A 21,605-nucleotide genomic window follows, 5' to 3' on the forward strand; every position below is an offset into this window, starting at 1 on the left:
GGCAGGCGGACTCTCAACCACTGCGCCACCAGGGAAGCCCTGATTAAGTCTTTTTAAACTGTGTGAGTCCAAAAACCATTATCTGGGGGGCCAGTTCAGACCACAGGCTTCAAGCTGTTAACTTTCAGAGTCTACGGGGCTAGCCCTCCGTATGTTGGAGAACAGCTGTTGCACCTCCCCCCCAGGATAAGCAGTGCCCATGTCTTCACAGTCGGATCTTCCAGGGCAGGAACTGAGCCTGATTTTTGTTTTTTAACCCCAGAGCCTTGCAGAGTGCCTGGCCCGTGGTAATACATGTTCGTTAACTCAATAGATGACTTCTCTCATGATATGGCTCCCAGTCCACTCACCACTTCTGAAGGTTCCCGGGTTTGTTTCTGTCTCTGAGGGCTGGTCCCCAAAGGACTGTGTGTGGGTGGAACAGAGTCGATGCGAAGGTGGGGGGAGCGGCCCCCCCAGCACCCATTCCGCTCTCCTCCAAGGGTGCCTCTCTGCTCAGTAGAGGCTGGAAAGCCAGACACTGCATTTCCCAGCCTCCCTCCCAGCTGGGGTCTGGATGTGACGTGGGTGCAGCAGATCAGATGGCCTCATGGAAGGCAGTGACAGCAGAAGTGAGGTGGAAAGGAGGGGACACACGCTGGCTGTTTCTGTGCTAAGCATGTGGCAGAGGCCATGAGTGTTCTCATCCATGTCCCACCCTGGCTGGATGAGCTGTGAGCAAGGTCTTTCTTCCAAGTGTCTCTCTAGCAGACACAGCATCACTCTGAGGCCAATGGTTGTGGCACTGGCTTCCTGATTCCTGGATCACAGCTCAGGTGACACATTCCTGAGGTTGATCCCAACCTTCCCTCCTGTGTCCTAGGTAGCAGCTTTCCTGGCAGGTCTGCGTTAGTATGCTGGGTACCATTCCTGGAGGCCTGGAGGCTGGAGGCCTGGCTCCGAGCCCATCCTCTCGCCGGATGCAAGCACCCAATTCCCTGCCTCCCATTCATTTATGCTTCAAATAGCCTGCCAGGTCTCTGTTGTTAGGCACTGACTGACCCCTGACGGATTCGGTACAGAAGGCCAATTACAGCCTTCATGGCATCAGAAAGCCAGGAAATTAGCCATGATTAGGCCCAGTGAAGTGTGGGACCACAGGCAGAGACTGGGGAGGGATGCTAATTAATCTTAGGCCAAGTCTTTAAATTGCACAGACTCTGGGGTCAGCCATTAAGTCACAGTCTAAGATGCAAATATGGCTCCTGATAATAGAAGGCACTCAAAACAGCTAGAAGAACTCTCTGAAGTGCCAAGTGGAGAAAGGCCTCATTATTGGGAAATTAACATTCATTGCTGGGGACAAAAGGAAGCCTCCAGGCTGTGTGCCCTGAAGGCCTTGCTCATCAGCATGGAGATGAGGCTTGGGAGTTAGCTGGCAGGAACACCCCTCCCCATTTCATCAGAGACCCACAGACGTCCCTGCCGAGAAGTGAGGACCGCTGGGTCTGGAGTCACAGGTCCAGGGTGCAAACCTCAGCCTACGTCCTCCCTTAGTATCTATGGGAGCACGTCACCTTATGACCTCTCTGCTCTCTGGGCCTCAATTTCTTCAGTGGCACAATGAAGGATACTTATGTACCTCCAGGGTTATTGCAAAGATGGCAGATAAAGCGTAGGCAAGTATTTACCATAGACCCATACATATGGGCAGTGTGAAATGTTATAAAGCAGTACTTCCCAATCTTGGTGAACAAAGGATTAACATACACACACACACACACAGATATATACATATATATATATATATATGTATATATATATACACATATACTTATATGTATGTATATGTTGCTTAAGCCTCATCTCAGACCAAGTGAGCCAGAATCTCTGAGGGTGGGGCCTGAGAATCCCAGGTGATTCGAATGTGCACTGGGGGTCCCACTGGTCCCAAGTAAGGCTGAGTAACTGCAAGGGAAGGTGTCAGGACTCTATGAGCAAGAACACGGAGCTTGGAGCCACAGATCTAGATTTGAATCTTGATTCTGCCACTTCTAGTGGTTGACCTTGGAAAGCTCACTTAACTTTTCTGAGCTCAAGTGTCCTCAGCATCATGAAAAGAGGAAGGACTTTGGAATTTATCCTATAGGTCTGCTGTGAGGGTAAAGGAGAGGAGTCACGTGGGAGCTCAGCTCACGCCTGGTACTGGCAGGTGCTCAAAAAAGCAAGCTGCCAAATCAGCAGCATCGGTAGCAATCCGAAGAGGCATCTCAGGTCTGTGGGGCAGGGGTTTTGTCTCATCCACCCACCGCATCCATGGCATCTAAGACCATGCCTGGCACATCACAGGTGCTCAATAAAAAACAGCTGCACGAATACATCATCATGACAGGGCTGTGAGTTTGACCTGTGATGCTTCTGAGTGGGGCTGGGGTAGCCCCAGCCAGAAGGGAGGATCATGCCACAGAGTGGGCTGGAGGGTCCCCAGGGCCCCTCTGCTCTCCAGAGGCCAGTGCCACAGGCAGAGAAGGCACCATGGCAGTGCCCAGCCAGACCCAACCCCTGCCCGCGGGGATTCCATATGCTCTGATTATGTTTCTATTCTCACAATAACCCTGCTGCTTATTCTAAAGTGTGAGCTGGGGCCACCGCCTTGTCTCTGCCCAGGGTTTCCACACCTGGTGCCATCCTCGGCGCTGGACTTTGCTGGGGGCTGTCCGTGAATTGCATCTTAAAGTTTCTTCAGCTTCTCGAAACAGGGTTTTTCGTCCGCAATCTGCACCAGAGATGAGGGAAAGAGACTTGGTGAGGCCCCGATGATGAGCCGACACTGATGGTGGTTTTGTAACTTACATCTACAATGCCCGTCAGGGTGCCCAGAGTCTTGTATGTGAAGCGATACACTTTTGTAGCACTGTTTGTAGCCAAAAGGCATCAGAAAACAAGCTAAATGCCCAACAAAAAGGGATGGGGTATCAGTCACAGCACCTCTGTGCTATGGAACAGTAGGTATGTTCCTGAATTGGGCAGGTCTATGTACAAAAGGAGCAATCCCTAAGATACAGAAGCAGGGTACATAGGACAGGGCGCACAACAGACCAGCATTAGTATAAAAGAGGGGTGAGGGGAGAGAGATATGTTGAATGAGTAAATATACTGCTGGGGACCCAAGTACAGAGACTCCTGTTATCTGCACCTCCCTGAAACCTGGACCAGGAAAGGCCGGCTTCTCCTAACTAGCTGCTCAGCCAGACTCCTCCCCCATGAAAGCTAGGAGAGTCCATCCCACTTCCCTCTTTGCCCTGGGGGCTAGGAAACTCATGCTAAACTCAAGCAGAAATGCAGTGGCTCTCCTAGGGGAAGATTTAAAGACACCACTTTCTCCTTTTATCCCCTTGTTGTTGTATTGACTTTTACTGTCTATTAATAGCTTGGGATCTTACCGTACCTGTGAGGCAATGAATTAGAACACAAGTCAAGATTATTGTGTGCTGGACACTTTACACTTCTTATGTTGTTTAATCTTCCTGGGAAGCCTGTAAGGTGGGCATAATTACTCCCATTTTACAGAAGAGGAAACTGAGGGTCAGAGAGGACCCAATTGCCAGAGGTCTCAAAGCTAGAAAGTGGCAGAACAGGGTTCGAACCCAACCCTGCCTTGTTCCAAATCCTCTTCTTGTAACCCAGTAGCACACTGTCCTCTTAGGCAAAGTGACCTGCCTTGAAGGGCACTCTGGCACTCATTAGCCCCATTTTAAAGATGAGAAAACAAAGTCACAGAGAGACAAAAATGGTTTCCCCAAAGCAATACAGCCAAACTGGTATCTGACTCCTATGCACTGCCATTTCATTCATTCAACCACCAACAAATCATTTTCGGTGCCTATGTGGGGCCAGCCACTGGGTCGGGTGCCTTCTAGGCCACTTCCCAGATTTTATTTCATGTGTCCTTTATTACAGGACACCTGAAATCCACTTAAAGTCTGCAGAGTATATATTAACTAAATTCAGACATGAACAGTGGAATCAATTATCACAGGGGTTAGGTACTGAAGTTAAGACATAGTGAGTGAAAATCAAGTATAATCAAAATTATCCTTGACATTTCCTTAAACGACTGGCACATGAGACCTAGGAAATGTAAAAGCCAGGAATTGACTGCTCTGGCCACCTTTGCCCTGGGGGGGTGGAGACTGAGACTAGTTTAAAAAGAAGTGGAAAAGGATTTCTCTCTCTCTCTCTCTCTCTCTCTCTCACTTTCATGTTCTTTCTTTCTGGCCAAGTGGGTAGAGTTAACTTGTATAGGTTGACTAGTTTCTGTGCATGGGGTGTGGCTCCACTGTCCCTAATTTGTCTGCAGAACTGTTGCTGGCCTGTGCTCACCGTGAGTCCCCTCGGCGTGGGAGGCACTTCTGGAGAAGTTGGAGTGGACGGCTTTCCGAGGGTGTGTCTTCAGTTCAGAATTGGCCCCGTTGACGTAGACAGAGAACCCGTGTTCCAGGTGCTCCAGCCTCAATTGCATGGGGTCCTTGGCTTTCAAATGCTTTAATATCCTGGAAGAGAAACGAATGCTGGCTTCTCATTCTAGGAGCCTGGGCCACCGCCCACCCCCACGCGGGGAGGGACCTGCTGCTCTGACAGCCAAGCGTCTCTAATCGGAGGCCGGGTGGCTGGTGCCCAGCTGTTCATCCATAAACAGCCCTGAGAGGCCCATTACACACATGCAGGAGCAGCAACGGGGAGGCTGTTCTGGACCCTGCAGGGGTGTTTCTGCTTTTCATTCTGAGGCTCAGACATACGTTAGCAAAACCTTGGGCACCCAGCCTCGCCCCCAAGGTGGCTGAGACAAAACAGGCGCGTGTGCACGCTGCGGCACACAGCCCGGATCTCCAGGGATGATCCCAATTTCGCGCATCTCTACTTTGCGTGGATAGCAGCACTTTGTTCCACGTGTAACAAAACGCGGTCTAAGCCTTTGTGAGAGAGATTGCACAGAACACATACACACATCAGGAAACGGCCGTCATCAGGCCAGGTGGACTGATTTTTGGCTTCAGGAAATAAATGTGTTCTCAAACACTCACCCCCTGATATCCCAAATGTCATTATTTTATATTCTGATGCAGTTTAAAAATACACCAGTGCAGACTTTGCTCAAGATTAATGATGTGTGTGATGAGCACACCCTTTGGCTAAAAGGGTCTTGGCGTGAGCACGGCCGGGTCCCTTGTTCAGCTTTCTCTAAAGCCCGACCTCGCACCTTGGCTTGGTCCTTTTCTCCCCAGTCCTGATGTTCACTGCCGTAAACGGTGTGCAGTGGTCTCTTCGGAATTGCTCCCGTGTGATGCCAAACCCTTCAGCACCTTTACAGACACTTCTGGGCACCCCGCACAAACCAGAGTTATTTCCCCACAAGAAGAAATACAACCAACCAACCATCATGGCAACAAATGTGCATCCTCTTCAGTGATTAAGTAAGTTCCCACCAAATTAGCAAAATGTACATTTTAAAAAATAATAGTAATGGTAATCACATAAAGGGTAGAAGGCCAAACCCTGTTCTAGATGCTTTGCATATAGTCAGTTCTCATTATTCACAATAGTTATGTTCTATAAAGTTGCCGCAAACACTGAATTAGTGAATACTGAACCACTGTTCCGAGGGGAAAATACAGGATTTGGTACCTGTGAGCCTCTGGTCACAACATTTTCATCAGCCGATCAATACAAAACCTTGCTTTATGTGTGTTTCTGCTTGAAGGCACCTTATTTAATATATACTTAATACAATAACACTGAACTCATGCCAGCAGCACTTCAACTCATGAGTGAAGGAAGCTCATCTAACACGCGTATTTTCTCTGTAAGGGACATCATAGCCTTCTTGGGCTTAGAAATAAATGCGAGACACCACTTTACTCCTATGCCAGGGGGCCAGTTTAAACAGCAAAGTCATCAGTGAAAAGCACAAAAATATAAAAAACACGGTGAAACAGAGCAGGACCCTATCTATGGTCTTTGTCCCCCAGGTCCTCAGCCTGCCTTTTGTCTGTGGGAAAACTTAGCCAAAGAATAAATTTCATCAGAGAAGTGAGAAAATGCAGAAACAAAGGAAAACAGTCCAACAAGACCTTTAGTTCCTTCTCAAGGGCTATAGGTAATTTCTGAGCCATATCCAGTGAGCTGTCTTGTAGATACTGAAAGCCCCACCAGGTGGAAGAAGTTAACTACATGATGACAGGACTGTAGCCATGACATAAGCTCCCACAATTCCAAGAATTGGCCTCAAGGAAATGGGAACAAACCGACCCTGGAACTAAAGATTAACTGTACTTAAAACAATCAAATGATGCCGGTCAGACCACCGCAGGACCAATTTCAAGATGACTGTCAAGAGCTGACTGTTCTGTTTCTGCCTGTAGCCCCCTTCCTTTGTCTATAAAAGCTCTTGCCCACTGATTGTCAGTGTGGGGGGAGTTGGCCTTTGGTCAGAAGTCCGCCCTCCCCTCTGGTTGCCGGCATCTGAAATAAAGCAAACTTTCCTTTCCACCAACCTGGACTCTTTATTGGCTTTTGACTGGTGAGCAGCTGGACCCCACTTTCGGTTACAACAGCGCTAAGTAAAATGTGAAAAGGACACTTTACAGTGTAAGATCTGAAACAAGAAGGCAGAGTGTTCCCTTGTTCTACCTTAGCTGGGAACGTGTGTGCTGGGCAACTAAAATTTTTTTGCCATCCGCATGTATCTTTGAGTGACCACAAAAGCATTGCAAGTATTGATTTGGAGGTTACAAATAAATTTTAGTGAGTGGGTAAATTTGCAAATATGGAGTCTGTGTATAATAAGGACTGACTGTATTAAGACTTTAATCTTTACAACAACCCTGTGGGGTAATTACTTTTCTTAACTTCACTGAATAGATAAAGAAACTGGAGCACAGAGAGGTTAAGTAACTTGCCTAAGGTCACACAGCTAGTATGGCATCAGGGCTAGGATGCAAATTGAAGCAATGTGGCTCCAGAGTCTTCACCACAACAAAGGCAACTTATAAAGCTAGCAAGCTGAAACTGGCAAACTTAGACATTGCTGGAAACTCAGAGGACCTTCTCAGAAGTAATATGAAAATACAGAAATGCCATATGCTTGGTCTTTGCCCAGTAAGCAAATTGTTTCTGATCAGGAACAATGGTCAGCATTCAGTCATAACAAAACCATGAAAGCAACTCGAATGTCCAACACTAGGGAAGGGGAAGCCGGGATCTCATGCAGCTGTTAAAATTACGAAGAGTCTGTCGAAACATAGGGGATTATTTGTGACCTGTTCAGTGGGGGGGTGAAAAAGGCAGGATAAGAATGGTATATATGTGATAAGTGCAAAGTTGGAAAAAAGTGTGTTTGTGGACCCAGAGCGGAGGGTGATAAATGTGAAAATTAAATCAGCTGTTGAGGGAGGGTGGTGATATTACTGGTGATTTCTTTGTTTGCTTTTTAAATGCTTCTTTAACGGTTGATACATCCATCTTGCCAATCATGGCAGGAACATTTATTACAGACTGCTTATCTCTTGCCAGCCTCGGAAGCCTGGGAGATGCCTGATTGTTGGGCAACAGCATAAAACAGACAGAAAACACAAGTAACTAAGAGACAATTTCCAAACATGGCAGTAGCTGCATTCTCTGGAGCAAACAATCCAAAGGCGCAGTGGGTACCAGCAGTCCCCGGGGAAGGAGAACAGGGAGCCCAGGGAGGGGCGGCACGAGGAAAATCTGACCATCTAGACAGGGAGTGCCTGCCTCAACTTCCTTCCGGAGACCACCCGGTCTCCTGATGCTACCTTAATGGTCACGGTGGCATCCCGTTATCCAGGCTCTGTGGCTGGCGCTCCACAGAGGTCTCTCTTTAAGCAGAGTGATTTATGAAAATGTGGATTTAAGAAACTGATAAATGAGGAGATAATTATTCAGACTGTGAAAGGAATCACTAAAGGAACTCCCCTGCTGCAGCTGAGCACATCAGCAGTACACACGTGGCATCAAAGAAAAGTGAGCGTTTTTTAACGGATAGCTTACTTTGCATAAAAAGCTGCCCTTAGTGTCAGGGATTCAAAAAAATCAGATTAAGTCCCTGCCCTTTTGGAGATGGAGCCCCCAGCCACCTGCTGCCCTGTCACTCTCTATTCCCTTACAGATTCTGTTTGTTTCAGAGCACGTGTCTCCCTGCCTCATGCTATGGAATAGTATCTGTGTGCCTGTTTATTCTCCCTTCCTGCCCCCTGGGTGTGGGGTCCGTGATGAGTGTGAGGAACGGTGAGGAATAGTCTCAATATTTCTGGAACTCAAGGTCTAGCAGGAGAGAGAAGGCATGGACGCACCCCCTAATACAGCTACCGTGTATCTAACCACGTCACAGGCATCATTTCCGCTTATCTCGTAATGACCTTTGGGGTCACTTGTACAGAGAGCTCTTTTGTTCAGAAGAGGAAGTGGAGGTACTGTGAGTTAGAGCACAGGGTGTCATGTGAGGGACTGTGACGGGGTCGGGGGGGACGGACATGAGATGCTTGACGGCTGGGCGGTCAGGGCACAAGCAGGGGTCCAGGTGGTGAGAGGACTTAGCTGAGCTCAAAGGGCAGGTGGCGTGTTGCTCATAGGCCTAATTGTGACTGGGTTTATGACTGAACCATCTCGGTCTCTAAGCGCCACAGTTACTGTGTGACTGTGGGCTGGCCACTTGCCTCCTCTGGACCTCATTTACCCCCAGGATCAACTGAGGGGTTCTCTAAGGGTCAGGCATTCAAGGATTATCTGGACATCATTTGAGAAGGCATGTTTATCATTAAAATGATGATGATGGGGCTTCCCTGGTGGTGCAGTGGTTGAGAGTCCGCCTGCCGATGCAGGGGACGCGGGTTCGTGCCCCAGTCTGGGAAGATCCCACATGCCGCGGAGCGGCTGGGCCCGTGAGCCATGGCCGCTGAGCCTGCGCGTCCGGAGCCTGTGCTCCGCAACGGGAGAGGCCACAGCAGTGAGAAGCCCACGTACCGCAAAAAAAAAAAAAAAAAAAAAATGATGATGATGATGATGATGATGATGATGATGATGATGGAGAAAGTATACTTGGATGGGTGGGCTTAACTGTGGACCTCCAAGCACCTCATCCTGCTTAATCCTTCACTGGCCCAGGGATTAAGTTCCTACCATTGATCTGTTTTATAGATGAATTTGCCCAAGGTCAGAGAGCCGAGGAAGCAGCCAGGATTTAAATTCCAGTCCATGAGGCTCCGGAGCCCGTCTCCCAGCCACATCACTGTGCCATTGCTTGTCTCCTCACCAGGCATCATGCCACAGGGGCTCCAAGCAAGGAGAGTTCAGAGGAGAAGCAGTGGCTCCCAGGTGGGGGCTTCTTGGAGGTGGTGGCATTTCAGTGCAGCCTTGAAGGATGGAGAGGAGGAAGGCAGTGGTGCAAAGAGCCTGCCATTCCTCCCAGAACCTGGGGACCCACAGGCTCTGTAATTTGTCTTCTAGGATGTCACCACCCCCCACCCATGTGGGTGGAGGACAGAGCTCCGTACTGGAGGCTCTGCCATTTCCCAGCTTTTGTGACCTTGGGCAAGTCCCTACACCTCCTGGGGCCTGTTTCCTCTTCTGTAAAATGAGACCAAGGATGCCTGTGGCTCATGCGGATGAAAGGGGATACCAGATGAATCTCCAGCTCAGAGACAGGCCTGTGCAAGGCCCACCCCGGGTGCTGGTTCTCCCCTTTCTTCTTTCTGCCTGAATCTCCTCTTGGGGCAGTGGGTTCACCTCTCATATGGGTACGTTTTCCTGTAAGTTTCCCTCAAACAACCTTTTTCAAAAAGCAAATACCAGGCTTCCCTGGTGGCACAGTGGTTGAGGGTCTGCCTGCCGATGCAGGGGATGCGGGTTCGTGTCCCGGTCCGGGAAGATCCCACATGCCGCAGAGCAGCTGGGCCCGTGAGCCATGGCCTCTGAGCCTGCGCGTCTGGAGCCTGTGCTCCACAACGGGAGAGGCCACAACAGTGAGAGGCCCGCGTACCACAAAAAAAAAAAAAAAAAAAAAGCAAATACCATTGCTGGATTCTTAGATCTTAGATCTGCCACCATCTAGTGCGTATATTATAGTCCCTCTTGGCCATTAGCCCTTAACTGTTCCTCATATCTCAGCCCTTTGATGATTCTGGTTGGATTTTCATGAGTCCTGTTGGCCATGATTACATCTTTCCTGAAGCTGAGTGACTAGAATCACTAAGCACCCTCTGGGCGAGGGCTGTACGGGGGTGAAACAGGGCGGCCACACCTTCTCCACTCACCCTGGTCCTCTCCTGGAGCACGTGATCACTTTCTGCGCTTCCGGCAAAGTCACAGGTGGCCTTGTGCTCACTTGCCGCTGCCTGGGGAGTTCCTTGAGGGCCAGGGCTGTGTGGTGGGCACCTGTTCTTTTTGCCTGCCCAGCAACTCTCCCCCATCTTCCAAACACAGCCCCTCAGGTTCCCCTCGGGAACTGCTCTCCGCCTCCTCTTACTCCTCGTGGTTTGGGTGAGACTCACACCATCGCCCAGGTTAATGGGGTGGCCCAGGAGTGGCCAGGCAGACCCTGCCACCCCCACCAGGCACAGGGCGGCAGTTGGCTCAGGGATGGGAACGGGGCCCCAGCCAGACCAACGGAGGCCCTCCTCAGCACTTTTGCTGGAACTATTAGGAAAGATGTGCTCTCTTCCCCTCGAGGTGGGATGTAAGTGTGGGGTTTCCAGTGGCTGCCTTGACCTCCGTGAGGCAAGTACCTGCCTGAGATGATTCCAACATGAGAAAACAGAACTGAGAGATGGAGAGTGACTGATTTCAGTGACCCAGTTTGAGTGCCTGGATCCAACTATGCCTGAAGCCAGTGTATCATCCTGGATTTGTTAATTTCACAAGTCAATACGTTTCGTTGTTTAAAGTCATTTACCTTGGGTTCCTGTCCCTTCAAGCAAAGGAGCACTAACTAATACAGTCTGTGTCTCCCTCATTGCAATGTTCTCCTTCATACCAGTGGTAATGCTAGGCAATGAGTCAGGTACTCAAGGAATCCTGCTGAATGAATAGAAGAATAATGTCACCAGCATCTTGTGGGCAGCTGTGTTCTGGGCAGATGTCTAAGAACTCAGCCCAGCGATTGCACACCCCCTTCTTGGGTCACAAGGCAATGCAGATAAGCAGCCCGGGTTTTCACCTTCCTCTATGCCCAATATAAAGTTCAGAGGCTGGTTTTCTACCCAGTCTTTTTTTTTTTTTTTTTTTTTAACTTTATTTATTTATTTATTTTTGGATGTGTTGGGTCTTCGTTGCTGCACACGGGCTTTCTCTAGTTGCAGCGAGCACAGGCTACTCTTTGTTGCAGTGCATGGGCTTCTCATTGCAGTGGCTTCTCTTGTTGTGGAGCACGGGCTCTAGGCGCATGGGCTTCAGCAGTTGTGGTACGTGGGCTCTAGAGCGCAGGCTCAGTAGTTGTGGCACATGAGCTTAGCTGCTCCACGGCATGTGGGATCTTCCCGGACCAGGACTCGAACCTATGTCCCCTGCATTGGCAGGCAGATTCTTAACCACTGCGCCACCAGGGAAGCCCCTCTACCCAGTCTTATAACTACATTTCCAAGTCAATTTCAGTTTATTCCCACAAAACTCCTCCGTTGTGAACTTAGAGCCATTGGCAACCCTGGCAGGTTTCTCTCCTTTTGATTATTGATGACAATGTCAAACAAAATATAAATAAGAAAGCACCGCCCAGCTCCACCACTTCCTGGCTGCAGGACCGTGGGCAAATTGCTTGCTGTCCTGGTCTCCGCTTCCTTATCTGTAAAATAGGTGCAATAACTGTACCGATGGGGTTGAGGTGCCTGCCACACAGCTGGCACTCCAGCAAAGGTGCCTTTTCAGGCTTCATCTGATGACAGCTCAGGGGCACTCCCACTCTGCAGGTCTCCACTTGGAGGTGTTCTAGCTCTACTTTCTAATTTCCTGTCATCAAGCCCGCTCGCTCTTGGTGACAACGCGTCCCCCCAGTTGCACGGCAGCTCCATGCTGACGTATTTCTTAATGGCCTTTGTGTTGCAACCTCATCTCTGGATCTGTTCAGCTATGTTATTGGTCGGTGCCCTTTGATCACGCACGTACTGATCTCTCGATTAATGAGAAGCAATTTGCTCATAAAGAACTATGACACTCTCCTCCCAGACAAGTCACATGTATATGATTCAATGATCGCCCAGGTGTTCAGTGGCACCACCCAGCCTGCCAGAAACTGAATAAAAACATTCTGTTCCTGGCATTAATGATGATAAAAACCCACACAGGTCTAATCAGCACAAGCCTGGGTTTGAGGCTGCCCCTTGGATGGAGAGAGATGAGTGCAGAGCAGCTGGGCACATGGGATGTTGCCTGGCATTTCTGGCGCGTCCTGGAGAGTTGATCTATTCAGAAGTTCTCTACGCGGGGGCGGGACCGCCTTGCAAGGAGGCATCTGGAATGCGGGCAGGTATTGTTGTCATAGATACTGGGGGTCTTAGTGGAATTAAGTAAAGGGGTGGGTAGGCAGGGATGCTAAACTCCTACAACACATGGGACAATCCCGCACCATAAAAACTTGCCCCATGTGACATGCCACCGGGGCCCCAGTTGACAAGCATCGGGAATCCAGCCCATCAAACAAGGGCTGAATTCACATTCAGAATAACAACCCGCAGACTCTCTTACCTACAAGACCCCAAGCCCAGCCCACTACACAAAGCCCCACATTAGTACCCCTGTCCTTCCCCCTCCTGCAGATCTGTCTGGGGGGCCTGCGGTATTCCTCTGTTTGTTTTGTGCTTTGATTTGAATTCATTACCAACATTTTAAAACTCAGGAGATTTCACCACACAAATCCAGATTTCCAGCTTCTCTGGCCACCTTGGAGGATATGGACCCCTTGGCCCTTGAGAGTTCCAGGTGCCCACTGTCCCCACTGAGCCAGCTTCACTCCCTGCCTGTCCCCTCCTAGCATCGGAGTTTGCAAACCCAGCTTTCTGTAAGGTTCCAGGCCTGAAGACAAACCACAGTGAACTGCAAATGAACTTGTGCAGCCCTGCAAAGTCACGGAGGACATGATACCCACTCTCTTTCAAACCAGACCACAAGCCTTGACCCCAGTCACTACACATGGCATGGCTGCAGGCTTTTGTAAGAACCAGCACTTCAGAGTCAAAATCAGGACTGACTTAACTTTAAATGACATCAACCAACTTCAAACACAAGTGTAAAAGGACTCCTCCTTTATACAACAAGGCATGATTACGGGCTCAGATTTCCAGGGACCTTCAAAGCCTGTGAGATCACAGGCTGGCCTATTCAGGTGACTAATGCACAGGCCCTGCCAAATTCTAGCTTTTCATAGCAAACCCAGCTTCTCCCAGAACCGAAGCAGGGAAGCGAGAGGCGGCTCTGACACGTCGAACAGTTTGCTACAGCTCAATCAAAAGATGCAATTAAATCGGTGAATGGAGAAATAGGAACTGGGATGGTGGATATTATTCCAAGATTCTGAGTGGAGGGTGACTGCATGCCATTCCTATGTGAAAAAGCCTGCATGCTGTTAATAAATCTAAATAGGATTTTGATTTGGCTAATATTAAGGGCAGCCGTTGAGCGGCTTCATCTTACCGGTTCCTCTGCTGGAGCAATATTAAATACTCATCGTGTTTCTCATCAAAGTCTGTCACCATGTCCTTAGTGTAACCCTGAAATGAAGAAACAGAGCGGTGTGATATCGGAATGCAGGGAAGCTTTACTGAAGCCTGGGTACAGCACACACCACACAGGAGGCCGAGAGGCAGGGAGCCTGACCTTGACGAAGGCCCAGCTCCCTGGGCACACCACCCTGGTGACCCAGAGACTGTCTTATGGGCCACTGGGTCTTGAACATACACAACTAACAATCTACGAAAAGGAGAAGGTCGATTCCCCAGCCTTGCCACTGTTCTCTCCTCCCATGTCCTATAAAATCAAGGACTCTGAGAAGACTTGGGCTTTATGGTTTTCTCCACACTCATGATTTTGTGATCTCAGTTGTCCCAACCAGATGGAACCCAGATCAGTTGTTTAAGAGGGGAAGCTCATCTTTCTTTTGCCATTGTAAGAAAAACGCATGCTTATTATAAACAACTCAATCATTACAAAAATATATGACCCCCCCAAAAAAATATATGACCCAAAGAATGAAGGCTCCCTTAAAGCAGACATTTGTGGTTTCCTCCTTCCTCTTCCGGCCACAGAACTCTGAGTTTCTTCGGGGGAACCATTCGGCCCCCTTTTTTTAGTTCACTGGCTTCCTTAGATGCCCTAGAAAGTTCCTTTGGTCTCCTCTTGGGTCACATGACCTTGGCCTTGGTCTCAACCATCAACATAGTTCTTCCCTCAGCCACAACGATTCACTAGTCTAGGGATGAGCCATGGCCTGAGCACGGCCCTTGAAAGTCAGCCCTGGGACTTCGCTAATACTCCTGGGGAAAAAGCTGTTCTCTTTCCACTGGGGTGCTAAAGTGATGAGATGCAGGCCTGGAATTGCCTGAGAATGAAGTCAGGAAAGAAGACAGCAGATCCCAGAGATGGAGAGAGAGATATTCCCAGTGACATAATTTGAGCCCCTGGATCCACCCATGCCTGAAGAAGTACTGGAACAACTTAGTTATTGCTTTAAAGTTTCAGCTGAGTTTCTGCCCTTTGTAGCCAAAAGAATTATAAGTCATATACCGTAACCTGACCATTAGAGATACCCCTATTAGAATTTGTTACAGTTTTATGGAGGGATAATAAATGTATAATAAACTATACATATTAAAAGCAACATGTATATACCAGTAAAACCCCCATTACAACCTGATACATATTCCTCTAGATGTTTTTCTTTGTTTACAATATACATATATTCATATTTATAAATACACACACAAACACACACATTCTTTTAAACAAAAGTAAGATGATACTGTAAACAATGCTTTGCAATTTTCTATGTTTCTTAACTAACTTTTTGCCAAGGAATGGATTAAAGGGACAATATCAGCTGCATTCTAGTCACAAGTCACAGGGATTAAGTGTTAAATGGCAAGTAAAACATTTGTAAGAGAAACACAATTTGTGTGAAAATCCTAACAATTATCATGGGAAGAAGAAAAAAAAAGAATCTCCATTATTCTCTTCTTAGCACCTCAAAATCTGGCCTTAACTCCACTAATCTACCAGAACTCTCCCCAAGGGTGACTCATAACCTCCTTAAGCAAATATAACAGCTCTTCCCAACTTCATCCTTTTCGCCTGCTCCGGGCCATGGGGAGCTGTTCCCACCCATCCGTCCCCAAATTCCCCTCCTGTAGCTTCTGCGGTTCTGAATGAGCCTCCCTTCCCTCCTGCGCCTCCTCTGGCTGACCTTCCTCCTTGGCCTTGGACATGGATGGTCACTGTCTCTGTCCATCTCACCTCTCTGGGTCTCTCTCCCTCTTTCTTCTCTTCCGCCAAGGAAATGGGTCCCCTGGATGGGGAAGCCAGAGAGTCACTGCTAGTCCAGGGCTGACAGCCCAGTCCCCTTCCCTGCCCTTTTCCTATAGGACTCCAGGGTGTGGCCATCTGCTTCCCTCTTTCCCTGTCACCCCCACTTTTCCTCCCAGGCTCCCCTCTCTCTGGGCCACCTGGGGACAGGATGCTGTACTCCCATCTTCTCTCACCCGATGTCTCTGAAGCCTCTGGATTTTCCTGGGGTTTTCCGGCTTAGCTAATCTGGCCAATCCGGAAGTGGGGAATAATAAGAAAGGGTGATATTATGAAATCATAAGAAACGTAAACAAACTAGCAATAGGTGTTCCTATTCCTATTTCCCTGGCTTCCTGAGATGCCCAGAGATGTGCCCTTGTCCTCCTCGGGACTGAGCCCTGCCTCACCTTGACTGTGAGAAAAGCCCTGTGACCTCCGCCCTCTGGACAGCTGGTTGGTTGCGGGACACTGGGTCTGGAGAGGATTCTCAGTTCCTTCTACAACAACATGTGTACGATGCGGACAGTTGACGCAGCAATTCCATATACATGATTCTCCTTTGATCTTTGCAGCAGCTTTTGAAGTGGTTATTATTACCCCACTTAAGATACAAGGAGGGCCTCCCTGGTGGCGCAGTGGTTGAGAGTCTGCCTGCCGATGCAGGGGATACGGGTTCGTGCCCCGGTCTGGGAGGATCCCATATGCCGCGGAGCGGCTGGGCCCGTGAGCCATGGCCGCTGAGCCTGTGCGTCCGGAGCCTGTGCTCCACAACGGGAGAGGCCACAACAGTGAGAGGCCCCGGGAGAGGCCACAACAGTGAGAGGCCCGCGTACAGCAAAAAAAAAAAAAAAAAAAAAAAAAAAAGATACAAGGAAACCCATCCCATGCATCTCCCCGGAATACAGATCCTACTCCATGGCAATTTACATAACCATTTTGAGATATTAAAATGACCACTGATACATTATGGTATGGAATGAAATAGTCAATGACATTTTTAGATGAAATATGAGACTTCAGAGAAATCTCGGCTTGGGGTGGGCTGTCCTGGGCTTTTACCTCAAACCCTCCGGGAATACATTTATTCGCCTCTGCCAGGAGGGAGATGTCATAGGAAAGATTTGAAGAGCTCAGGCATAGATCCAGCCAAACTTCTCACCAGCCCCCTGCTTCTCAAATGCTGATGTGAACACAAATCACCTGGGGATTGTGCTGAAATGCAGGTTCTCCTTCAGCAGGACTGGGAAGGGTCCCAAGCCGACACATCTAACAAGCTCCCAAACAATGCCCGTGGGCCACACTTAGCCAGCAAGGCCCTAGACTAGCCCAGCTTATCCCTCACTATTCACAAAACGCCCACCTCTAATCAGATCAGCACTGAACTTGAGCTGTGAAGAATGTGAGCTTTGGAGTCCAGGCCTGGCTCCAAGTCACAACAGTGCTATTTGTTTCCTTATCTATCAAATGGAGGTAACAATAGGACCTGTCTGGTTGGATTTGTCTTTCCCTCACAGGGTCAGAGGTGGGTTGGATGCAATAACAGTAAGAAAGCCATAGCACAGTACCTGGCACTTGGGTAGCTCTCAATGAACGGTTAGTTACATTTGCATTTATGGAGTTCCATTATTTAACTAGTACTATCCTGGCCCCTCCCCACTCCCAGCCAGCTCATTGCTATCCCGATGCCTTAATCATTCGATTCCCTTTCCCTCCAGCCTCCACCCAAATCCTCTCCAAGGCCCAGCTCAGCTCCCCAATTCTCCGCGAAGCCTTCCCCTACCATTCTCACCCCCGTTCACTTCAGCTCATTCTGAAACCCTGCAATTAGTATTAAATTATATACAATACAGCGTGAAACCATATATAATTAAGTGCTACACTGTAAGCCTTTAACTATATCTATTGCTCACTCATTATCTGGGGATTTGGAGACCTGGAGGTGAGTCCTGAACCCTGCTACTTACTTTCTCTGAGCCTCAGTTTCCTCATCTGTAAAAAGGGAATAGTAATAAGGTCTACCTCGCTGCTCTAAGGATTAACTAGGAGAAAAGTAGAAGTAATTTAGGATCCATTTCTTTCTTCTTATTATTGATTCCCCAGCTGGATTATAAATTCCTGGAGCACAGAACTGGGGAAGGAGGGGACCATCATGGGGGAGCCTGGAGTCCTGGGCTCGGGTCTCAGCTTCAACAACATCCAGCTCCGTGATGATAACTGCTAAGGCTGACCAAGTACCCACCTGGTTACCCCTCACCGTGTTCAGACATCAGACACTACCTCTCCCCAGCATGGCATATTTCAATTTGCTGAGGCTTTATTTCTCAGGCTATAAAGCGGAGGCATTAATTAATATTTAAGGCATCCCACAAAGGTGGGAGAAACTTAGAAAGGGCCAGGTTTATCATCACTGTGTTTCAGCAAACACTGACCAAGTGTTTACTGTGTGGCTGTTACCTATGCAATGAGGGTTTAACAAAAAACTGACCCAGTGTGCATTCAGATTCCAGCGTGCCTGCAGACAGTACCCAACCACCAGCCAGGGGCCGATCTGCACAACTCTGCCCCCATTCCTGTTGTGTGCGGTGTGAAGGGCACCCCCTGCTTTCATGTACCCAGTCAAGCAACACACTCTGGCCAGGGGTCCCTAATATGGGGGATGGCCCGCAGGGGGCTCTGGGGCACTGATTCAACTGAATGCACAAGGGTACTATTCTGGGAAGAGAGTCCATACTTTGATCAGATTACCAAGGGTGTCTGAGGACAAAAAACAGAGACAAGTGATGATAGCAAAATGTATAAAATGTGATGCCAAGGACCTGAAGGAGGGAACAGGGAAGGCTCCTGAGGGCACGGCCAGGCCCAAATCCTTGGCAGTCATCTTCGAAGCGTAACTCACTAACTCACTCTCCCACTCCACGTCCAATCCATCAGCTCCATGTGAAAAATACCATGTATCCAAAAGCTGACCACTTCTCCCCACTTCCACGCTACCACACTGGTTTGGGACCCTTCACTGGCCTCTGGCTCCCGCCCTCACCCCTACAGTCCGTTCTCCTTTCTACAGCCGGGGGTCCTGATGAAAGGGAAGTCGAATCATGTCACTTCTCTGCTCTGGACTCTGCACGGGTCCCAGCGGCCACCAGGCCCTGCCCATTGGGCCTCCATCCACGTCCCTGACCTCCTCCCACTGCTCCACCCTCCTCCTCATCACTCCAGTACCCGCAACACCCAGCATGTGCCCACCTCAGGGCCTTAGACCCACCATTCCTTCCCCCAGGTAAATACCCAGATTCTTCACCTCCTCAAGGCTTGTCTTAGATCTTACCTTCTCGGGGAGGTCCTCCCCAGCCATCCTATTTAAAATTGCAAGCTGTGCGTGCACGTGGGCGCACACGTGCACACACACACACATACACACATACACACACTCCCAACCGCTCGCTAATAATCTCTACTTTATCTTGTTCATCAAGCCTTTTATTTATTGGGCCATCCCCTGCATTAGAATGGAAATTTCAGGAAGGCAGGGACTGCATCTGTTTTGATTACTGGTGTATTCCAAGCCCCTAGGACATTGTCTGGCACACAATGGGCCCTAAATGAATAAATAAGGAGACATCTGAGCTGAGATTTGAAAGTTGAAAGGTTTGCTGGGCAATAAGAGAAAGGCATTCCAGGCAGCAGGAGCAGCACAGGCAAAGGTTTGGGGGCCTGAAAAAGCCTGAAACGTTCATGGATTGGCCAGAAGTTGGGTTTGACTAGAGTGATGGGTGCCGGGGAGGCGTGAGTTAAGTACGGGAAAAGGTTTAAGGAATTTGGACGTGATGCGAAAGCAAAGTCCCACTGCCATTACTGTTATCCTTATCATTTTTATCCCTAATGCTGGCCCCAGAGATGGTGTAGAATTTTATCAATGGCCATATTATTAATTCTCTCTGGGGGAAAAAGAAATGGAATTGGAGAGAAACGCAAAGAATCAGTTATGCTTAAAGGAACTCGATACAGTCTGTATTTCAGGGATCACGTATTCCTCTGAGGCCAGAATATTGGAATTCTCCTAAACAGGGTTGATTTAGCGAGTGCCAGAGCCTGAGCTGCATTAACGAGCAGCTTAGAGCATAGGGTTGGTTTCCAGGGCTGGAGGACATTGAGGACTTGACTTTGTAGGTGTCAAGTCCCAGCGGAGAAGAACAATAACTTGGAATGGTTTAATAATGAGCTGTGAACACACTGTGTCGGGGGCACCACAGAGGGGGCACCACAGAGTTCTCGAAGCACTTCTGCACACCTGACTGACTACTCCACCTGCCCTGCCCCTCCCCCTCCCCCAAATGCCACATCTTAACTGAGGGATGATTTATGAGGGACAAGCGAGGTTACTGCAGCCCAGTCTTCGGGCTGCTTTAATGACCATTTATGATGCTCTCTGTGGTGCTTATTGTGGGTGTCTGCAATAATGCTATGCCCTGGGGTCATTATCCTCATTTTACAGAGGAGGAAACTGAGGCTTGGAAAGCTGAAGCGAATTGCCCAAGGGCCATGTCCAAGTGGAGATAGTGGACATTTGTTGTTTCTGTCGGTTTAGCATCTATTCATTTTCTTCTAGTTACATCATCTTGGTTTTCCTTTGGGAAACCACAGCTCCTCCACTCTCAATCCATGTGGTGTGGGTGGAAATAACACTGCTGGCACTTCAAGGGCGAGCACACGACAGAGGCCTGGCCACTCAAGGCCAGGCTAGTCTGGCTAGTCCGTTTCCCTGGCCATGTGACTGGTTTAGGACTAGGCACGTGCCCAAAGCCAGGTCAACAGACTCAACCCAGGGATTGGTTGAATCTGCTGGAAAAGTCCCTCTTCCTCTTCCCCTGGAATTATTAGCTGACGTGAGCTGAGAGCTACAAGGGCCACCAAAAGGAAGAAGTTATTATTATTATTAATTTTTTTTTTTGGCGGTACGCGGGCCTCTCACTGTTGTGGCCTCTCCCGTCGCGGAGCACAGGCTCCGGACGCGCAAGCTCAGCAGCCATGGCTCACGGGCCCAGCCGCTCCGCGGCATGTGGGATCTTCCCGGACCGGGTCACGAACCCGCGTCCCCTGCATCGGCAGGCGGACTCTCAACCACTGCGCCACCAGGGAAGCCTGGAAGAAGTTACTTTTTAATCAACTGATTAGGTTCACTATTATGCGTGTCCTTCTATGTTCCATGAAGAGATCTGTCCAAGAGTGACACCAACATAGAGGGAGCAGAATTGAGGACACAGAGAGACAGACCAGATAGAAAGTAGAACTTCTTAACCGTGTTCAATCCCCGTAACCAGCCCCGTGTGGAGCCAGCACTATCTTGGACTTTTAAGTCACAAGAGCTAATACATTCCTTTCTTCACTCAAGCCACTTTGAATTGTGTGTGTGTGTGTGTGTGTATGACTCACACTTGAGTGAGTTCTCGGTGGTACAGTGGAAGAACTAATACTCAGAGGTGTCTGAATCTGAAGTCTCTGCTGTGTCCTACGGCCAGAGGAGCATTTAGTAGAGGATTAAAATAATTCCTTAATGAATATTCTCAACGATGGCCCTAAGCCCACAGAAAGCGACAATCCAAATGTATCTCACAGTACAAAACTCCTACTCTTCCTTCAAAACCCACCCCAGTGTTCTCCCAGTGATTCTGTTCTTTGTGTCCCGGTGCTGTATAGTAAGTCCTTAATGCATATTAGTTGAATGAAAAGGTATAGTTCTGAGTTTGTTTTTTGCGGCTTTTGCTGACATATCAGATGTACTCCCATCCTCAAAACAAGAACAATAAATACTCCACATTTAGTATGCTTACATTGCAAGACCTAAAGCAATGGCTGAGACTGCCTCCTAGAGGTGGATCAAAACAACACAAACACTGAAGCAAAGATTGGAGTGTCGCATGCCCTGGGTAGATGTGCCAATAAAATCACATGCTATTCGCAAACCAGGTGGATAATCCAAAGAAGACTTTGGGTTATTTCTCAAATACCTATGCACCATTATTTACTGCAACCAATGTACACCTTGAGATTTTATACTTAGTTTC

General features: G+C 48.7%; 1 protein-coding gene across 1 annotated transcript in view; it reads right to left on the reverse strand.

Annotated features, from left to right (window-relative positions):
• KATNIP (katanin interacting protein) overlaps positions 1-21,605 on the reverse strand; it is a 198,147-nt gene that overhangs the window by 133,038 nt on the left and 43,504 nt on the right. Inside the window, exons 3-5 of the mRNA XM_082600399.1 lie at positions 13,678-13,754; positions 4,363-4,532; positions 2,658-2,755 (exon numbers count right to left, since the gene is read on the reverse strand). Of these exons, the coding sequence (XP_082456525.1) occupies positions 2,658-2,755; positions 4,363-4,532; positions 13,678-13,754 (345 nt within the window). The remainder of the gene's footprint in view (positions 1-2,657; positions 2,756-4,362; positions 4,533-13,677; positions 13,755-21,605) is intronic.

The sequence above is a fragment of the Mesoplodon mirus genome, assembly GCF_964341445.2.
Source record: "Mesoplodon mirus genome assembly, chromosome: 15".
Classification (NCBI taxonomy): domain Eukaryota; kingdom Metazoa; phylum Chordata; class Mammalia; order Artiodactyla; family Ziphiidae; genus Mesoplodon; species Mesoplodon mirus.